Here is a 21926-nt window from a genome sequence, read left to right as displayed (position 1 = left end):
AACATATGGCAATCTCCTTTGTCTCAGGAGTAAGTTAAGAATTTCACAGAAAAAGATTCTTTAACAAAGTATCTGATCTTTCCAAGTTTTGGCCCAATGAAAACCACAAAAGCATAATTTTTCTTTCTCTTCTGCAAATCTGATCTTGATTTGAGCCACAGGAAATAAGTTAATAATACAGAATTTTTTTCCAAAAAGGTTGGTGTTGAGTTTCAGGAAGGGATGTGATAGTCTCATTCCAAGCTACTTCAAACATCCTTCACACAACCTCTTAAATAGTAGCCACACAAAATCCTGTTTCTCCATACTTGGTGGGATGTTTTTTCTTTGGCACTACCTAATATAGGTCAAGAAAATCACTAAGAAAAAATGGATTTTATGGGATTCCATGTCCCATATTGTGTTTTTTTCAGATGAGCATGTGTTTTGTTTCTTACCATTCAAAATAATAGAGAATAATAGTTCCAGAGAAAGTGTACATTAAGAAAGTTAATGAAAGTTAGTGCTGAAGTCTGCACTATTTTATATTAGATTGAAAGTATAAATTCTGCTTAAACAACCTAGCTGGTTTTCATTAATATTTTGTAGGTATTTCTATTAATAACTAACATGAACACAGAAATGCCAGAAAAAAGTCTGTTTAGGACAGATACACCACTATATTAAGTGCTGTATAAACATAGAAGAAATAATCCAAAACTTCACCACATTTACCATTTAGTATTATAAAAGAGAATAAGGTGAAGAAAATCACATGCATTGTTTAACAGCAGAAGGGGACTCCAGCATCAGAGACAGATATATTAGAGGAAGGTGGAAAAATTAAGGGGCTGAGGAAGTGGCCGCAACATACATATGAAGTGGGAATAGAAGAAAGTATTATGCAGAAAGTCTTATTTGATCAGGGAATTAGTTCCCAGCTACTGATGCAAATCCTACTACCTAGAGTATAAAGACTTGTCCCAAACAAATACTAGAAAATATTTGGGAAGAACAGCCCTACTTTTACCAGCCATGATTTTAACCCAGTAATTTTCAACTAATGATAATATTTCCAAGAAAGCCAAGGAAAGTATCTTAAGTTGCCTGTACAGATAGAGGTTTAAGTTTGTTTGTTTTTCAAACCAAACTCATTTTCTTGAAAAGTATTTGAAGAAGCTAAAACCACATGAAGTATACTGGTTTCACATGTTAATTCATTTTGGAAAACAAGATTTTTTAAAAGGCTTCAGAGTTCTGTGGAAGTTTTAAACAGGGACACACAATTTGTTTCCCTTTTTAAGAACCACCAGCAGATTGAACACTCAGAACTGATTACTCTAGTTGGGAGGCATTACATTTTACTACACTCGAAAGAAAATGTTACTCTTCAGTAGTCTTGTCATTAAGACCAAGGATTCACTGACAACCTGTTGAAAGACAGACTTATATTATACAGACAATACCTGGGTTTGTTTATTTCACTTCAAATGTATAAAGGAGATAAAAAGTTTGCAACTTGAGAATTCTCGACTTACCAAGCTATTTCCTTAATAAGACTACGTTAAGTCCTTCTAGTTTGCCAGGAAACAAAATACAGTTTTAAAAGCCCACCATAAATGGCAAGAGTTCTCTCTTAACTGGGATAGTAACAATTCATTTGAATAAAAGACATTAAACTAATTCTTCATGTGTCTCATCTAAAAATTAAAGGCTCCTCCTCAGCACAGGCTAGAAATAAAAAGGCACAGTAATAACATGAATTTTCATAACATACCACTGTTACTTTGCCAGATGACAGAATAATTATAAGTGGGTATTTGCAAGACACTATTTGGCTGTGGAACAAAGAACTTACATATACACCATATCCTTTATCTCACAGTATCTGTGAGTATTTGCAAGATACTGTGATCTGGGTATTTGTAATACACTCCATGTTAACAAAACAGAGAACTCAAAGATTTGTTCTGGCTGTCAAAACAATACATTCAACAATGACTCTAATACAAAAATGTGTTAGGCATATCAAGTATCATTTCTCCCAGGTATTGGCATAAGGAAAATCTTTCAAGATGTAATAGTTTGCTATGTATGGAAATATGATAGATGGAGCTATTATAATACATAGTGTGGATCCCTTCTTCCATTTTCTCTGGAAACATACTTTAATTCTGCAATTCCATTTTTTAACAAATAAAAAACCAAATTCCTTACCACATTTTGGTTGATCTTGTGCCTGAAACATGTGATGTAGACAACATATGGCCAGTCATCAGGTTCCATCAGCACTCCTGCAGCATGGGCACAGGTAACATGGAAGGAGGCTGGGCAGCGTCCATATGAGCACTGAATGCAGGCACCAGAGATTTTCTTAATTCTCTGTCTGCAGAAGATACATTTCTGTAGAAGCAAAATAAACAGAATATTTACCATACTACCCCAACTCCATTGACTTCTGCAAGTATCTCGAGGACTGAAAAGTTATTTGTGCTTCAGTGATTACATTTTATACCTTGCAATATGCATGGCAAAAAAAGCAGCATTTATGAATTACAAGGTAACTTAGTAATATGATAATTAATAGATAGCATTTTTGCCTTTTTTTACATGAATGTGAAGATGATCTGGTGCTATAGTAAGAAAACTGATATATAGATAGCTATTTAAAAGTTTAATTTCAAATTCCATACACTCCTTTGAAAATTAACCTGCTCCTCCTAAAACAGGTAAATCGAAAAACCTATACATAATTCTGCAAAAAGTAACAGCGAGACTCAAAAATAAAGAGAATAGGCCCACAGAAATGTAGGGCTAGACAGGACTTCCACATATCATTTAACGTAGCCCGCTACTTTGAAGGTGGACTAAATATATACTTAAACAGTCTTTGGGAGATGGCTAATCTAACACGTTCATGAAACGGTTTCCACAACATCCTCAGATAACCTGTGACAGTGGATAAATCTCCTCAAAGTTGGAAATGTTTTCTTTATCTCAAGCCTATGCATAATTCCACAGCTGAAGGCTGTTCCTAAGCCCCTTTTCATTTTTTCTAGTCTGGTTTTCATTGGTTGTGTATTTAATATAATGGTCGTTGAATAGGCTGTATTTCCCCACTTCATATATTAAAACATCATGTCAACAGTCTTACCAGTGTCAAGACATACCACTTTTTTTTCCTTTTGCCAAAATGGAGACCACATCAAAATACTGTCACTATTTTTTAAGTGACATATGTAAGTGGCCCATACGAAACAAATGAAGGGACATGAGCTAGGATAAATAAGTCTGGGAAATAAGCTCCTCCATACTAAAAAAGACAAAGTACAAGACAACTGGTATCTATTCACACAGATACACACACAAATTCACCAGTCAGCTTAACAAAAGAAGACTGAAGTACGAAACATGTATGAGTATTAAAAAAAAAAAAAAACCACGGCTGCGTGTTCTGACTAAAACACTCCAAAATACAGTTCAAACAAAATGTAGAGAATGGGGAAGAAGTATAAAAAAGTAAAGTGCAGCTAAACTAGCAGTAACTGAAGGAAGTACGTTACAGCAGGAAATGCTGATCCCCTTAAATTATTGGCTGCACTTGTGCAAGGCAGCAAATATGCAAACATTACAATGTGGCTGTAAGTTTCTTCAGCATCTTACTAAGGTATCATGAAAATGTGGGAGATGCAGAAATCTAAAACATTACGTTACATGAGTAATGCTTCACAAAAAGATGCACTTACAACTACATACATATGTGCAATAGTTCTTCTATTTTAATATTTTAAGGCTTATCACCTTTCAGAAGGGGAAGTGCTGAGGAAAATAAAAGCAGTATGAGGACGGTGAGAGATGCTGGAAGGGAAGCTGGAAGTGCATTCAGGAAAACTGAAAATGTAATGCATTAAATGGGATGGCCAAATCCACAGAAATTAGAGCAAAGCTTCATCCCTCCCTGTAAAAGAGACCAACTTCTCTGTTCTCTTCCAGCATAGGTTAACTTCATAAGAATGTATTAGACAAACTGACACATTGTAAGAAAAGTTATTTCTCACAGTACTTTTCAGAGTTGCAACTTGAAAGTACTGAAAAAATCAATTTTAAAAAGCTGTCAAATTACTATTGACTGTATTCTTATTTCCATCATGCTGGTGTAAAATAACTGTAATACTGAAGAAAAGTGAAATTACTTCAGATTTACTCTTATATAAACGGAATACTGCTTGGCCATATGTAATTATGTGAATGCAGACTTCCAGTCGCATGAAGAAAGTGAAAATACTTCTTGTGTTTTAACCATGAGATAAATCCATCTCACTGCCAAATACAAGGAAGGTAGTTGTTACATCCGTTAACTCCAAACACACATTAAACTTTTGTGCTACACTGTTACACTCTTCAGGTATCAAAAAGATTAAGATCACGGATATGAACAGGGGAAAAAAAAGTTACTGTACATGCAGAAAAAAAAATATGCTATTTCTCCCTGTGTTTATGGAATACCAGAAAAATTCTTAAAATCAGTCTTCTTTAAGAAAGCACGAAGTGAATCAAGGTTGACAAATAATGAAATATGTTTCCTATTATTTGTAAGATGCTGCGTCCATTGTACAAGTACAACACTGAAAGGGATGATGCAGATGTACCTCAGCTTTACAGTGAGTCTCAAAATTAGGCATGAATTTTGAAAAGTACACATATGCAAACAGAAGTCAGGTGTACAAGCAAATTCACAGCTTGCATAACTGTATCAGGCAGCATGGCCCCATTCAGAGATATGAGAAAAAGCTCTTTCATCTTTGAAAATACAAGTCAAACTGTTAATCTACCATATTTGATTAATAAAATCAGAATACACAGAATGAAAGCAGAGCAGACTATAAAAAATCGCCTTTGCATAGACTTTTGGAACCTTAGCTGAGCTACATATCAAGCTGTATATTAGCTGTAAGTAGTAAATTGAACTGTGCTGTGTCTGACCCATACTGGCAATTCTTTCCCTCCCTAGCTTCTAACTAACAATGTATTCCTCATACTCTCACTTGGGGCTTTACAGCATATGAATTTAAATGAATTTTTTTACCCCTTTTTTCCCCCATGTTAATATTATTTTTATAGGAGGGTGATACATGAAAAAAAAGGACGATATAAATTTAAAAAAAAAAAAAAAAATATCACTGAAAGTGACCAAAGGAAAAAGGCATCAAAATTATGAGAGAGGAGAGGGAATTGCCGGTTGTGAAGACTGAGTTTTCACTCTCCCTCCCACCTTTGCCTGAATTCTGACTTTTGTAAGTTTGTAAAATTAAGGAATTGTATATAGTGGAACCAATCTTGAGCCACTCCTGCAGAGAATAGAATCTAAACACCTCTCTGTCTGGGCGAACCTCGTATTTAGGTATGTAAGCGTGCTACTTGTGAAATTAATAAGCTTGACATATTATGAACACAGTCACTGAAATACAATCATGCTAATTCAATGCCCAGCTGACAGTTTTTCAGTAGCCTGAAACTGTAGCTGTTCCTACCAGCTAAAGCATATTCAACATTCTAGACATCTAGGAATAATGTCATTTTGACTTAATGCTTGCTAGATATTAGTGAAAAGCAGAGACAATGGGTGAAGTAGCTGACGATCAATCTTAATCAGAGGTTCAGATGCACAATGAACTGGAGAATAAATAAAATTGTTTATATAACTGGAGATTAAGAATATAGGACAGAACAATGTACTGCAATTTTCTAGATGGTGAAATGACCTCTTTTTGCCCCCCAAATGAAAAATATTCTGCAAATGGATTTCATAATCATGGAATAGCTCTTTAATATTGATAGGTTGCAAATATATAAACAGAATGGATTTTAAAGAATGAGTCTGAGGAAATTGGATGCCAGTATTTTGCAGACGAAAGCCCACCGATAGCTTTCATAATAATTTTTATGCATCCTTATATAAAGAATTTAATATTGCTTCCCTCAAAAAGAGTAATATTTACAAAAAAAATTCCAGTCCCTAACAGGATCGTGAATTAAACACAGTAACACTGCTTTCTGATGTAAGGATTTATGAAAATATGCACAAGGTGAGGTTGCGGCAGAAAGCCGGCGCTGGATTTTAGGAAACAATTTGGAGTATTGATTTCTCCCAAAAATATTTCTATGCTTTGGCAAGAAGAATGACTTATGTGAAGAAGCTCACTATAGTAAGGCATTAAATTCTACAAAAGAAGCTATTTCAAGAGAGCCTCTAAAAATTATTAAATTTCCAAATATTACTAAAAATCAATCCATAACAGCTCTTCTTCTACTGCTGCAGATGGTTATTAACTACTAGTCAGTAACTGAATTGCATATTCTCATTCTCTTTTATATGTTTGGCATTTTTGGCCTTCTAGGTATCATCGGAAATAAACACTAAGACAGAGACACCATTGTAAAGTTTAGGAAATTAATGAAAAATCATGGGTAATTTTTTTTTCCTATAAGATCTGCTTTAGCACCTCTGCATTTTGTAATGAATCTGCTTTGCTTCAGAATTTGTATTACTGGACAAGCAATATTGCTGTTGTGTATGATCACACTCTAGATATGAAATGTTGGTCCTACTGTAACCAGTAGTAAAATACCCATAGATTTTAACAGAGGAAAGATTTCACAGAGAATATTGACAGAAGGAGCTTCACCAGTTTATCAACTGTTATAACTTGAGACATACAGTATAAAATGCACAGTGACACTAATCTTTTCTTCCTCCAGTCCAAACACATAACATGGATTAGAAGTGAGAAAAGATTACAGTTGAGTCATACTGCAAGAATTGGTAGCAAGGTACTGGCACAAAAATTTGTTAACGATGCACAATGCAATCAGAAGATACATACTACAAAGACATTTGACACATTATCTGCAGATCAGTGAGCGCATGTTGTCTGCACAACCATCTTTCAGAATACGAAGTCAGCACTTAATTTTGGCAGAAAGCATAGTGTGTCTCTATGGAAACAAGCTCATTACTTTTTTCATTTTATGTTTCCTTTTATTCCTGATTAATCTAAACCAAGCTGAATATTTCAGCTATGAAACTGACGGAGCTTAGAATCAGAACATGTGAAGAAAAAGTTTCTTAGACCATCTATTCCACTTCTTCGTTCAGCACGTTTAGACAACTATATAAAATTAACTAAGAATGTTGTTAGATAAAGTATCAAGAGACTATTTTGCATCCCTCTGGTATTTCAAACATAACAACCAGTACCCTGGGGGGGGGGGGGGGGGGGGGGAGGGGGGGGAAATGCTGGTATAAAAGGATTTGTAATTTCCTACTACTCAGTAAGCCTGCCTATAGCATGGGGCTATGGCAAATTAAAGATGGCAGACATTCTCTAGATGTAGGTGAAATTCTGTTAGTCATATATTCCAGCAGGGAAGTAAACATAACACTTATACATCAGTAGCAATTAAAAACGGTAATCTTATTTTCTAATAACTCTGAAATAATGTAGTTTTGGCTCTACTCTCAATGAGTGAACTTACAAGTCATGTTGCTTAATTTTGAATTAAACATGAAAAAATTCTTGAAATGGCACCAAGTATACATACTGGTTTACTATATACAGTTTTAAGAGCTGATAATATATCATCAGGACTTGCCAGAATTATGTATAGATACAGCATACATCTACTATTTCAGTGAAACTGCTAAGGTACCAATAGCTTTTTAATTAATAGGAAAGCAAAGACAAACATACAGTGTAGAATTAAAAAAAACCTTAGCTCTTCTGAAGCACAGGTTGCTGTGTGATTGTAATGAAAAAGTCCTTACACTGTAGGTTAAAAGAGAAAGAAAAACAATCAAAGAAAATAAAACACTTGGTGAAGAAGTTATTTTAGAAAGTGCCTGAAAAGGTTTATGTTCCTGTGATATGCTATGTAATCTCCTTAACTGGTAGAAGGTGAGTGTTGTGAGGCAAAAAGGAAGAAATAAAAGACCTTGTTAGAGCTCCAACTGTTGCCCGCACAGTGGCACTCACCACCACGATACCTACAACTATGCCATATCCAGGGAAGTAAAATGCTGTGTGGTTATTTTCAGTATTCTTGAAGTCCTCAATATTTGTTTCAACACCAAGACTGCGGTTAAGTCCCCACCCTTTTTTCAGGCTACAGCACTACCATTAGTGTTCTATGCTGTCGGAGATACCCAGAAAGTACTTGAGACATCTGTAGGCCTACCCTAGAGATCTACTGATAAAAATACCATATACACATATCTCTACTATCTCCTCCTCAAAGTCTTATTATCAATAAATACTAAAAGGAAAATATTCAATCACCAATGTCTCCTTTAAAAAGAAGAATCACTACATATATAATGAATATGCTGCTAGCACATAGTCACCGAACACAAGAATACACCCCCCCTTCCTTCCGGATTCATATACACCAGGTGACACTGAGAATTTAGTCATCCTACATCTTCTTTTGCCCACTTCATATCTACCTCCTTTCTGAAATATTAGTATGTGACTGTGAGCCTTCACTTTATAAGGATACTCTCATGATTTTAGCTTAACTCTAGTTTTTACGTATTCATATATACTTTTTCAAATGCTTTTTTATTACAGGAGAAAACAAATCTTTTTGCCAGACAATGCTTCTTCCTCTATAGCTTTGAAATGTTGCATGTCTTCTTTCGGGTTTTTTCCCCATAATTTTCAGCTTTTAGCTTCTACATTGTACCATATAAACAATTAAACACACAGCCTTAGAAAGTATAATTTTATAGAAGCATCATGCCTGTATTCAGTGTAGCTTTCAGGCATCCTGAAATGAACAAGAAGAAATGGTTGATACTAGTATTGGAAGGGCAAAATTCCAGGACGTAAATAGGGAGCTTGGAAAGAATCTCCTTTTCTTTGTTCTCCAGGAAGAAAGCATTTTTATTAAAACTGTGCTTCAGATTTGCATAGACTGGTTTGAATAGATTTGACATTTACACAAAGGCTAAAATACCTGACAAGCTGTGAAAGGCCATTAGGCTGTGAAGGTGATGAGGCATCAATTCATTGCCTCGCTGCTGCAGCGTCCACCAGATATAGTGGTTAGGGGCCCCAGTATTATGTTGTAACTGCACTCTTTCCAGTCAATTCCTGTAGGCATTACTGGAAATTAAAGGCAACGGTCATTTTCAGATTCCTTTCTGCACTCCAGTCATCCAGTCACAATCACCTATTTCTTAACCCAAGTACATAGTGCAGAGACAAAACAGCTGTGCAAAATGAGAGCTAAACTATTTCCATAGAGTCAAAGACTAACAGAGGTTGGAGGGGACCTCCAGAGGTCATGTAGTCCAACACCTTGCCAAAGCAGACCTAAATCAGGTTGCACAAGGCCTGTCCACCTGAGTGTTGAACATCTCCAAGGACAAAGATCCCTCAACTTTGCTGGGCACCTGTTCCAGTATTTGACCACCAGCTTTCATAGTAAGAAAACCCTTTCTTTACACAACACTGGAATTTAGTATGTTCTGATTTGTGTTCTTTGCCTCTCAAGCTATCACCACGCACCTCCAGAAAGCATCCGTTTTCATCTTCCCTTTATCATCTGATTACCTTGTTATAAATAGCAGTAAGATCTCTGCAAAATGGTTTCTCAGGTTGGACAGACCCAGTTTCTTCAGTCTCTCCGCGTACATACTGTGCTCCAGCCCTGACCATCTCAGTGGCCTTTCACTGGACTTACTCCCATATGTCAATAACGGGGAGACCAGGTGCAGCCTTACAAATGCCAAATAAAAGGGAAGGATGTATCAATCCCTGGGCCTGCTGGCTACAGTCTTACAAATCAAGCCCAGGAGGCAGTTGGCCCTCTTTGCTGCAAGGGCATACTGGTGATTCATGTTTAACTTCTCCACCATGATCCACAGGTCCTTTTCTGCAAAGCCAACCAAGATAAATTCTAGTGGCAGACTTTGTATTATTCAGATTTCAAAAGAGACAGATCCCCAACTAAAACAGAGCATGACTACATGAAGTAGTTACAGAAGACATCTAGAATTTGCTAACTCAGAAAAGTCCGTAACAGACAATGACTAGAGAACTTTAAGAGGCTGCATGGCCATTTTAGGCTCCACTCCTTCATGAGTTGTCATTTAATGCAAAGCACTGCTCTGAACAGTAATATCATTATTTATACTTAGTAAAGAGATCACTGTATATTTTATAATAATTGCTTTGTAATACTTCATACGAATACATACAAACACAGAGAGAGAATTTAACATTTTAATGAGAGCAGTTAAAATTAGAACATTGAGATGCTGCATTGAAAGTATTATATTCTTAGCAATATCCTGCAAGCAATTTACTGAAATGAAAAAAGACAGTCTTTATCAAAATAAAAGTATCGCCTTCTCTTGTCCAATAAGCTTTTTATCCTTCTGAGAATGGCTAGTCAGTAAGGTGATACCAATAAACTAAAAAGGTATTTCCACATACACCCCCAAAGAAAACAAAATTACTAAAGAGACAATCAGTTGGATGGGGCTTTGAGCAACCTGGTCCAGCGGAAGTTGTCCCTGCCCACGGCAGGGGGGTTGGAACTAGATGATCTTTAAGGTCCCTTCCAACCCAAACCATTCTGTGATTCTATGATTTAAGACATGCATGTTCAAATGTTTAGAAACAAGAATCTTGTCAAGCTCAAACAGAAACCTCTGATGACAATACAAGCGCACGTATCAAAATTTCATCTACCTACTAGCATGACAGTAATGTGCTGCTTTGTGTCTTAAAAGATTAGAAAATGGGAATGGACTTCAGTATATGTCCTCTGGGCAAGAAGGGGTCATGGCCAATTATGTAGGTGAATGCACTTTGCCTCTGGGAAGGAAAATATTTGTGCTTGTAAAGTATACTGAACGAGGACACAGCTGCTTGTCAAGTTGTTCTCTGTTGAAGGGAAGCTATTGTGGACAGAATACACTATCAGAAAAGAAGGATAAGTAAAACCACTGCTTATGCCACTGGCCAGGAACTACCTGGCACCCCTACAGTAAATTGAGCAAATGTGAGTCATGCTATTTCCAGGTGCTAACAATAGCATATAAACAACTGAATAAGTCAAAACTGGAAATAAAGAGCTATTCCAGGGTGGAGAGGTATAGGGGGTTTTTTGTTTGTTTTGGGGTTGTTTTTTTGGTTGTTGGTTTGTTGGTTTTTTTAATTTTAGGAAGGGGTCAAGGCACACAGGATTTAAATACGCTCTGCATCACAGAAACTTTTTTTCAGTTCTGAAAAGCTTGGGGGACTGCATAGCTTACAAAGAAAATATTATTTCTGAAGCTTTCAGCCAAAAGCCAAAATCCATTTTTCAGCAGAGTTGATGTTAACATTATATCTAACAAGAAAATAGTGTCATTTGAACAGGCAAAAGTGATAAGGTAGTACAGAAAAGTTATGACATTCTTTAAGATATATTAAAATGTATTAAGTATAAGAAGTTTAAAAAATTCCACAATCTAAGATGAATCAGTTTGTAGTATCTCAGAAATGGTAAATTATTTCTAAATGTTTCCCTCATTTCTAAGTCCTGTACTACCTTCACTAAGTAAATATTTAGAATAATCTGATCCCACTGCAGAAGAGGATGAGCAGTGTCTTGGAGTAGTTAGCCATTATAAAAATTTGCCAAATCATTTCTCCCTCTAAATTGAAACATATTAGCTATTGATATACTTACTGCTTAAAATGGTTGTCGGCAAAAATGCAGAAGCAAAAATTGAAATTATAACATGTATAAAATGAGTTGTTTTTTTCTCCATCTTTTATTTTTTCCTGTTGCTTTCCCTCAAAAGATAAAAAAAAAAAAGAACAATATGATGGCTTTATCTTAGGCAGGTAGGCAAACAACCTTTTGCTTAAAAAAATCTCATAAAGTATCATCTTTCTTGCATAAACCCAAAAGTATGTGGATGTCAGCATAGTTACAAAGTGTTCCAAGTTTGCCATGGAAACAACATTCTTATTTCAAAATAATATAACTGCTCACTGTGGACTATTGGCATGAAAGGTCCCAATCCAAGCTCATTGACAGCTTCTGGAGTGGACAGATGAGGCATGGAAAATATTTTAAATTAGTTCATTTATCTTGCTCAGACATGGGAAGAGAATGAGAATTTTTTGTGTTTATAGAAAAAAGCAGAGAGAGAGAAAGGGGGGGAAGGGGAGGGGGGGGAAGGCAGGGGTAAAGGTGGGTGAAAAAGGGGAGGAAAGAAAGAGAAAAGGGGGATAAAAGTAGGAAAAGGGGGAAGGGGAAGAGGGGAAAGGAGGAAAGGGAGGCAAAGGGGGGGAAAGTTTGGGAAAGGGGAAAGACAGCACCTTTTTGTATACATTATTACCAGTTAAGCTAAATTTTGCACACAATGCATTCTTTTGTTCACTAGAAAACATACACCCCAACACCAGCTAAACTAGCAGATGTTTTTAACTGGTTTTGATTTTATCTTCGTAGTTTTCAGAAAATGAACACTGGTTTTTATTACTGCATTAAACACATGCAGATTTAAATTGTTTTGTCCTAAGGACTCAGATTATAGATATTTTTCAAACATGAGGCATAATTCCCCTCAAATACCTCAGAAATTATGTCATACACATCTAAGATGAAGACTGCAATAGATTAAGTATTTAGTTAATGCAGAGTGTCTTATTGCCATGGATGTTATTGGAGCCCAAGACATAGCAAGGAAGATAGCTCACAGGACAGAGTAATGTACTGCAAGTCAGACGACTACTTTTGTTCCTGAGATTCCAATGGCTCCTAAGAATATGACTCTGACAAACTTAAACAGAAATAGGTTTTCTCCTTCTGCTTTGAACTTAGGTCACTCTATGGTTACGCCTAGAAAGGCAGCTTAGTACTGTACAAAACTCATATGAGGACCAAATATATCTGACATGTACATGTCAAACTTCTGTGAGAAGCTCACACAGGGATCTTGACACAAATCATGGAGTGTATGGAAATTTACACAAGAACACGGAATTATTTTAGATCGGAATAATGAGCAAACAGTACAAAGGTCTGTAATTACTGATTGTTTCTGCAGTGTCAGTTCTAACTCCATATATAGGGAGGCTTTGAATCCAATTTACTCATTGGAATGTAAGATATTATTCTAAAAGCAAATGGAAAAATGACAATGCAGTTCAAAGAGAATCTGACTAAAAAGAAATGTGTGTCTTAGTGATTTTCAACAGAACTACCACCTATGGATAACATTAGATTATGTTTTGTACAGCTATTTCCTGTATGCAACTCAAATTTTGCTTCATATGGAAATATATATGTTTAATTTTTATATTTTTAATTTATTCAGTATGTCTTCCTCTTTACAGCTTTTCAGACACAGTCATTAGGCTTGAAGAAGGTTAGACTTTTCCTCACATCTTTACCTTTGACATTCTTCATTTTCTAATTTCCCGCTCTGGGAAACGCTTCACATCCTTGATGGACATGAAATTGACTTGTTTAGTGTTAGTATTTAGCAAGAACTGCTACTGAAGGGCAAGCTGTACTCGCTTCCACCGTGATGCCCAGTCCAATAAAAATGTATTACAAAAGGAAAATTTTTAAAGTCCATTTTACCTATCCAGTGTGTGGACTGACCCATCTATTTGGTCTAAGTGGACCCATTTAGGATGCAAACTATTCTGTTCAATTTTAAAATATAATTTTCAGCGTCTCTGCCATCTGGCTGCATACATTTCTTTCCCAAAAAGCATCATCTCTCACTGTAAACAGAACTTCATTAAATTATGAAGCCTTGGCCTATGGGCCCATGGGCCCAGTTGTCCATGGTATAATTTTGAGAGCTTCTTCTGGTTTTGTATCACAAACATTTTCTTTAATGTGGGACTCATTCACAGGGAAATAAACCACTAACTGCAGATTTAATTTTAAGGGCAATTTTTTAAAGCTCCCTACCAAACACTGTATCAGCAACAATATGTAGAAAAGTACAAAAGCACAATATTTAAAAAGTCACAGAACAAGAAGAACACCTAGCATATAGTTTGACTTTTGATACCAATTTTCAAAACTTCTTTTTGACTAGTTAGACTTCTGGAAGATATTCTTTCTCTCCACACAGTGCATCCAACTCTTGTGTTAATGGACCATTAAAAGATGCTTCATTGTGTCTTAATAGCATAATACATTATAAAAGTCAGGTGAAGGAAGGAATTACACCTCTCAATCTAAAGACATGTCATATAAAAGGCCATAGCTGATATTTCCAGAAAGAAATATAACAACAATTTTCTAATATAGCACTGCCAAGTAATCAGTGAATTTTTGAAAACTATCATAGAAAAGATTTTTCAAAACTTGTTCAGAATTCAATTAAACCATTTATTAAATTATAATCTGACTTGAACTTCTAACACTGATTTGAACATGTCATTCATATATCTAAGCATCTTGATAAATTATTGGAGCAGACAAGTATAATATTTCAAAGCATAATTTAGTTGCTTTAGCTCCTAAATACCCTCTTAATGACCCAGTAGATCTATGCGTGATCCCTAAAAATTTCTAAATGCTTACGCAGGAACTGAGATAGCACACAAAAGATTCCCCCGCCCCATACGTTGTCCATTTGCTATACACAACATAGTGTCTCAGCACCAGAGAAAGAATAACATAGGTAATTTGGACCTCTGAAGTCTCACAATACAGCACAGCTAATACAGTGATATGGAGGCACTCATGATATCCAAGCTTTCTGGTTAACTGTGAATCATTAATATACTTATTTGAACATGTCTTTGCTATCTTAAGACTGATAAACCCCTGTGATTTCTGTCTGGTGGGGGCACACAGAGTACAAATCTTCCTATACAGTGTACTTGGCTCAGCACCCTTAGGACAGCATCCCGTTCCTTTCTGAGAGATCTCGCTGAAGCCTGAGATCACACAGGAGGCAACACTGAGCACCTGTGTCCCACAGAAAAGACAAAAAATCACTGGAAGCAAAAGTGAAGAGAGCCTCTCTGATCCCTTGGAATTCCTGTAGATCAGTCAAGTCTGTAGGTGACATAACTGTTACTTCCCCACACCACACTGATGTGGCAGACATAAATATCCATAAGGATGGTTCACCTTTCATTTATAACCTCGTTACAATAGCAGCTTCAACAGTGAGGATGCCACATTAGTAAATCACACTTTAGAACAGTTGGGTTTTAACTTTTTACTGAACTATTTCTAGCAAAACAAAGGAAAGAAGTGGAAAAAGAGAAAGGACACAGATTCTTTATTATATTTAGGATTCAAAGTATGTATTTTATTGCTTTTACCACTTCACTCAGAAATACTTGGGTTTTTACTTCACTCATTTTACTTCATTCCTTTACTCATTTTTTACTTATGGTTAACAACAAGTTTTTAAGCTTTGAGGAAGTTTGACTGGAGAAATGGATAGTGGAAGATCACACTAAGTTCTCAGAGATATTTATCAGTAAGTCAGAAAAAGGCTAAGAACATAAACAATTGAAAAGGAAAAGGAAAATTATTTTCTCCTAAAGTGAAATTTTTACAAATTTTATTCCATTCATCTTCATTCATTCTTTAAAATAGTAATCCTGTGTTCCCTGATGCAAATGCTCAGTAAAAGTGGAAACTCTTGTCAATTCGCTCTACCTCCTTTTGCCCTGGAGATACTGCATGTAAAGCACTGTGTGATCTACAGCTCAAAATGAATGACAACTAAGTGGCGATGAGTTTAACTACCAGCAATCAGGCAAACATCTGGTTTGAACAAAATCACTGAAAATTTTTGTGGAGTCCTAGAAAGCACATTCTGGGATTATGGTGATGCACTGCACAAAAACAGTTGAGACTTCTTGGAAACCTCTATTACCACGGCTGTCGCCCCATTTCCACTGCCAGAAATCATGACTCTATGAGATTTTGTGAGACTAGTCTGTATCAGTTTGATTAGCTTTGTTTTGTTGCACTGAAAATGGACAAAAGAAATGGGTGCATTCTCACAAGCTACTTATATATACTTACTACAGTACACTTTGCACACTGAACTGATGGAGTTTACAAAATGGTTTGCAAATGTGTTCTAGAGACCTATTAGCCTCTTTCATTTTGTTTAATATAGTTCTGAAAGAACACATTTAAGGTCACGATGCTCACTGTGATCATTTTCAGAGATGTTCCTTGGCTAATTTTTATCTGTAATCTACTGTTTTCATTAACTGAGGTCATCTCAACCTGAATCTGTTTCACTCTATGTATGAGCACAGACCTAACACCTTTTCACCTTGAGAGGATCTTTGCTTTCATTGAAGAGTCCTCTCCTGACCGTTACTTTTCCATCAACTATCAACAGCAATACGAGGACAACTAGTAATCATCTTCTTTTGCCTTAATGACTTCTGTAATTTGTCACAGACACAAAAAACTCAACAAGTATGGGTTGAAGAAAAAGTGAAGACCTAAGTAAAGCATCTCTAGGAACTTTTTAATTCAAAATATGTGATATTTTTCAATGTTACATGATCATATCTTTAAATAAGCAACATGGTCCTCTCATTTGTCAATACAAACTATTATAAATATGACTGCATAGGTGCAGCGATCTTTTATCTACTCTTTATGTGAAAGTTAACAGTTTGAGCAACTTCTTTGTCCTTAGCTGCATTTTTCATAACTGACTTTCTATTCTTTCCTTCCAATATACTCCCTAAAACCCCCCAAAAGATGGTAGGATGCATAATAGAATGCATAAAAGTATAATTTATTGAAGCTCTGTACTCAATGACTACCATCAAGACTACCAAATTTGTTGTAAATATCCAGTCAAGTATTCTCATTTAAACTGGTATACCGTATGGTAACCAAAAGCAAGCAATAAAAGCCTGTTTGGTACAAGAAACAGTAGGTAGTTAGAAAATATCAGGGTGGGGGTGAGGGAGATATGTATGCTCTGTGTTTGTTTTCGCAAAATTCAGTATAATTTGAGTCTGTTCTCATCTGTTCTCAGTGTTTAGGTAATTTCTATGCATGGTCAAGTTAGTTCATAAGTCTAACAGTCTTCCCATGTTGTGTGGATTTCTAGTATTAACTACCAGCAGACAAAGGACAGAGACTCAAAAGGTGTAATAAAGAGATTACTGTGGATCCTATCAGCAAAAAGAAGACAGTATGTTTCAGTGCTCACCCTGAAGCCATTTAAATTTAAATACTGTAGAAATGTCAAGTTTAGAATAAATATGGTTCATCATGCATTGGCTGGGCATTATTTCTGTTCCTTGCTTATGCTGGAGACAAATGATACTGCTTTTCCATGATTAGGTATAGTTTCTCCACATTAATTTTTTGCTGATTTTTCAATTCAGAAAACATCAGGAAAAACTAACACGTAGCAAATACATCCAGTACAACTGTATATAATTTTTATAGCAGAAATAAAGACAGAAGGATTTTTCACTGTAAAAAACAGAAGTGATCAACACTATTCATTTTAAATACATTTTGGGGTGCTTATCCTCTTATTTTTCCAAGCTGCATGAGGAAGGAAGTGCACTGAATTACACATCGCTAAGTTTTCACTCAGTATGAAGAAACTCTTCATACTTAGTTTAGCACTCATGCACATTTACTGCAGTGGAATCAGAGTGGTCACTTGGTAGAAGAGGATTTGTTCAAGAAAAGACCTATGTTTTACCAAATACTTTCAGAAGATACAGCAGGGAGAAGCGAGGTCCCAAAATGCATCTTGGAGAGTTCTTAGTTGCTTACTGGCTCCGTCTCAGGCAAAGTACACAGCACAGGTACCCTGCCTGGATGTTACAACAAGCAACAAAGCCGCAGCAGCCTTTTAGAAGTCTGGCAAGTGTTAGAGCAGGCATGTGAACTGTGAGTCTTGAAACATGATTCTGTGCATCTGCATTGCCTCCCTACTTTTCCAATATGAGTTTTTCAAGGAATTAACCCAACACACCTAGAACCTGACTCAGGACACTTGAGTTTGGTACAACACAAAGTTCATCAGGGCAGAGTGTCAACCACAATATATATTATTTCACTGCTAAGATCTTAAGAGGTTTCTTTTGCTCATACTGACACTGCCTTAGCACTAATAATTTATTATCAGTTTGCAAGGAAAAATATTTAGACCATCATGTAATCAGCATGTACAGCCTGAAACACTTGATTTTGCCACAGTGTTTGCTTTAAATCACACAGCAGGGTAAAAGATTTAAAAAAAAGATTCACACAGAAAACCACCACAAGCTTGTTTGAAGTGTGGAGCTTCAAACAAGAGCAACCATAATTACTATTTTCAAATGACTGTCAATATGCAGAAACAACAATATGATAATTGATGATTAATATGACAGTGGTAAAGAATAACCTTACCTGTGCTTTAAGCTAGGACAAAGCGAAAGATATTGAAAAATAAGATCAAAATTGTCAGCTAAAAATGGATAACTATGTCAGATTCCTTACAGATGCTTGTTATGAGCAGTACAGACTCCAGAGGTCTTCAGGAAGACCTCTAAGGTAAAAATTCAGTTTTCAGGTCCCTACAGAGCTGTGCATTGAAACAAAAAGAACCTCTACGTTCTAACCAGTAACTCAAGAGAATGTAAAGAGCCACCTACTCATATCACCAAAAGTTTGTTAATTAGAGAATCTGAAAATGCACACTCACCTACTTTCTACCTATCTGTTTTAATCTGCAATATTTCCATATTCTCTGCAAGTCTAATGCAGGACCCCAGGTGTCCATCTTTAATGCAGTGAGCCAGTGCATCTGCTCAGATGTATAATGCTGTTTTCTGCCCCAGTGAATTTCTAGCAAAACAGCTTTTTGTGAAAACAGAATGCTTTGAACAGAATATTGAAATAAAAGGAACATGCTGCTTTTGCTTTAGCAAGACTGAGAATATTTTAAGTAACTATTATGTGTTTTCATATGTCTCACTTTTCATGTCTCTCTCAATTTGTTGTCTTCATTAATGAATGCAAATTTCATAGCCCTTTTTTGCCATACTAGAAAAAGATTTTCAAACTTTGACTAATGAAGTGTCCCTGTAAATCTCCACTGAAAATAAAAAAAGAGAATAAAAAAGTTCCTACATTTGGTTTTCTAGATATAAATTCTGTAAATTTTCTATTCCATGGAGAGAAACTGTCTGATTTCACTGATTGGTAGACATAGCTTACTCAAACAGAATGCAATATCATAGAAATGAATTAATACAACCATATTTTAAAAGGATGGTATAGCTATTTCTGCAGGGAAAAAAGCACATGACAACTCACCCTAGACCCTGTTTTCCCAATGATTTAGTACATAGGCCTGGACAGAAGATGTCACAAGTCCTCTTATAGTACATGTTCTTGCAGGTCCTTCTAAAACAAAGGAGGAAGGGAGGCATTGCACATCCAGTTTTGTTCCAGATAAGCAGCTGCAGAGCACACTTGGACATGGAGCTTGGAAGGATGCACCTATTCTCAGGTTTAGACACAATCTGTGACAGTTCAAGACTCATTCTATTTATAGAAGCTTAAACAGAAATTTTCCCAATAATCAGAATTATTTTTATAATATAAAATGAAATCTAAAAATTAGCTTTTGATCTTGTCAACAATTTAAAAAGGCAGGTGTGCAGACATCTACATAAGAAATTTTTAATGTTCATTAACAGCTGAGTAAATACGTAAGGCCTGCAGTGTTTTACCTTGGGACAACCTACTTCTTGGTAAGTTTTTCTGTAGCATGTGTTATAATGCTTTAGAAAAGAAAAATGTGTGCTTCACATTCAGCCATGCTCTTTTTTGCATATCCAAGAACAGGAAAAAAATTCACAACACCCAAGTCAGTGAATATAATTGTCCCAGAAGATGTTTAGTACTTTGTGAAATCTTTCCATTCGTTAGAAAGAAATGAAGCTTGTGTTGGGTTTTAATACACGTACACAATCACGTGGTAAGCGTTGTTACCGTTAGTTGGGCTGTAGCTATCTGGGACATACCTAACAGGGACACTTCACATATTTCTACTTTTGTTCTAGAATAATTGCTGTCTCTATAGTGGGTTTAGGAATACATCAAGACTGCTAGTTATGGAATATGAATTTGTACTGTTCCTCAGCCCAGAAATCAAGATAATTCATACAACAATGAAAGAACACACCATTTATTTGCGAAGACCACTTCATGCTATTATTTCCAGCTAAAGCAATTAACACCTAAAGCAATTATGAGTAGTAATCTAGAAAACGTTCAGTTGTGCTCTGCAAAAATAAAGAAATATCTTAGCATTCAGTAGCAACCAACAAGTCTACCGACATACATAATAGCTACATATTCATACAGGTACAAACAATGAGATGTGTCAATTCAAGGGTCAGTGCCTGGAAAAGAAAGAGGCTTTTTGCTTTTCAAGACTGCTCAGACAGAGTATCAATAAGGGGAAAATATTAAATTACTCCTACCTGTTGATCTGGTGTAGCATTTAGCTTGGCCAGGCAAAAACAGGGAAGATGGTCTGGCTTAGGTAGGGAATCATCGTCCCACCTCCCCTTGAGAGAGTGAGTTTAAAAGTTGTATTCGAGGGCTGTATATGATTCAACTCTGCTAGGGTGAGGGCACTTCCTCCCACCAGCAAGCATACCAGCAAGTAGGCACATAGCAGAACAAGGTAAGTTAACACTTACCTCGTGTTCACTACCTGAAGAGGAAAGGGAAAGGGCCAAGAAACTGCATCTCACTGAAAGAACTGAGACGAGTCAGCAGAGGTTGGTACAGGACACTAGACAGAAAAGGATAGGATGGCCTCCTCAGAGGAGCAACAGCACTGCAGCCAGCATGCCACCAAAGAAGAGAGGCTGCGGTGAGAACACTCTAGCTGCTACAATGAAGGAGCTTCAAGTGTTTATGTTACAGGGAGGCTAGTTCTCAGTTTTACGATGTTTCCTGCAAATTAGGCCTGCGAATCCTGGATGTGTCCCTGCAGTAACATCTGCCAAAACTTACTTCCCTCACTTTCTTACGAAGGTGGGGCTCAGTCCTCTGCTTCTGCTATTATTAGATAATAGCAGTATAACACCCAGCCCAGGGAAGGGAGATTTTCTTTCAAGGATGCAGCTAGATACTGTTATGGAAAAGTCCACAAAAAACTTGGGGCAGAAAAGTCTGAGAATGAGGCAACTGGACCCTACCTATCATCATAAATAGATGCCAACACCCAAGTCCTAATTTATAGACTGCTTTGGTTGGGTTATTGGCTTGAACCCAAACAAGTTTAATATGCATTCTTCTATTTTAGAGGCAGTTACTTCAGCTTTGATTTCACGATTAGAGTTAGGATACTCTTATTCAAGTCATCCCTGGGAGACTAAAGGTCTTATTTCCCACCCTATGACAAGCTATTCCAGCACAACTCCCTTCCTGCTTCCACACTGATTCCTCCCCTTCTCTTTTTCTTCCCTCCAAAAGATGAAATAGAAGATATACCTACTCTAAGTTATAATTTGCAAGAGGCATTAAGTATTAGACACAACATAAGGTGATACTGACATAACAGATCTCTGGTGTAGTGCAAATTACTCCCCTATTTGAATGTCCTCCAGTTCGAGAAGCAGTTATTCAAAATTGGCTCTTCATTGATTTGAAGTCTATGCTACTGACCTGCAGTGTGAATTTGAGGAAAGCAGACTTTTGCACCATTGTGTCCCCCCATAACTTGTTTATTTTTCATGTTTGGATGGCCAGATACTAGCAAAGCTGTTCCTAAAAGTTTGTGCAATAGGCTAAAACAGAGGATTTTTCTGCTTTATCATTATCATTATAAAATGTATAAAATACATTTAACTTACATGGATATACAATTCTTAGAGAAATCCAACGGTATAGTCTCA

General features: G+C 36.4%; 1 protein-coding gene across 1 annotated transcript in view; it reads right to left on the bottom strand.

Moving 5' to 3' along the window:
- Positions 1–21926, bottom strand: part of KDM4C (lysine (K)-specific demethylase 4C) — a 276941-nt gene that overhangs the window by 36351 nt on the left and 218664 nt on the right. The window contains exon 17 of the mRNA XM_009328050.1: positions 2197–2382. Within this exon, the coding sequence (XP_009326325.1) occupies positions 2197–2382 (186 nt within the window). The remainder of the gene's footprint in view (positions 1–2196; positions 2383–21926) is intronic.

Source organism: Pygoscelis adeliae, unplaced genomic scaffold, assembly GCF_000699105.1.
Source record: "Pygoscelis adeliae isolate BGI_AS28 unplaced genomic scaffold, ASM69910v1 Scaffold45, whole genome shotgun sequence".
Classification (NCBI taxonomy): Eukaryota; Metazoa; Chordata; class Aves; order Sphenisciformes; family Spheniscidae; genus Pygoscelis; species Pygoscelis adeliae.
The sequence above is the reverse complement of the archived record's forward strand: the minus strand, read 5'-3'. Positions and strand labels throughout refer to the sequence as shown.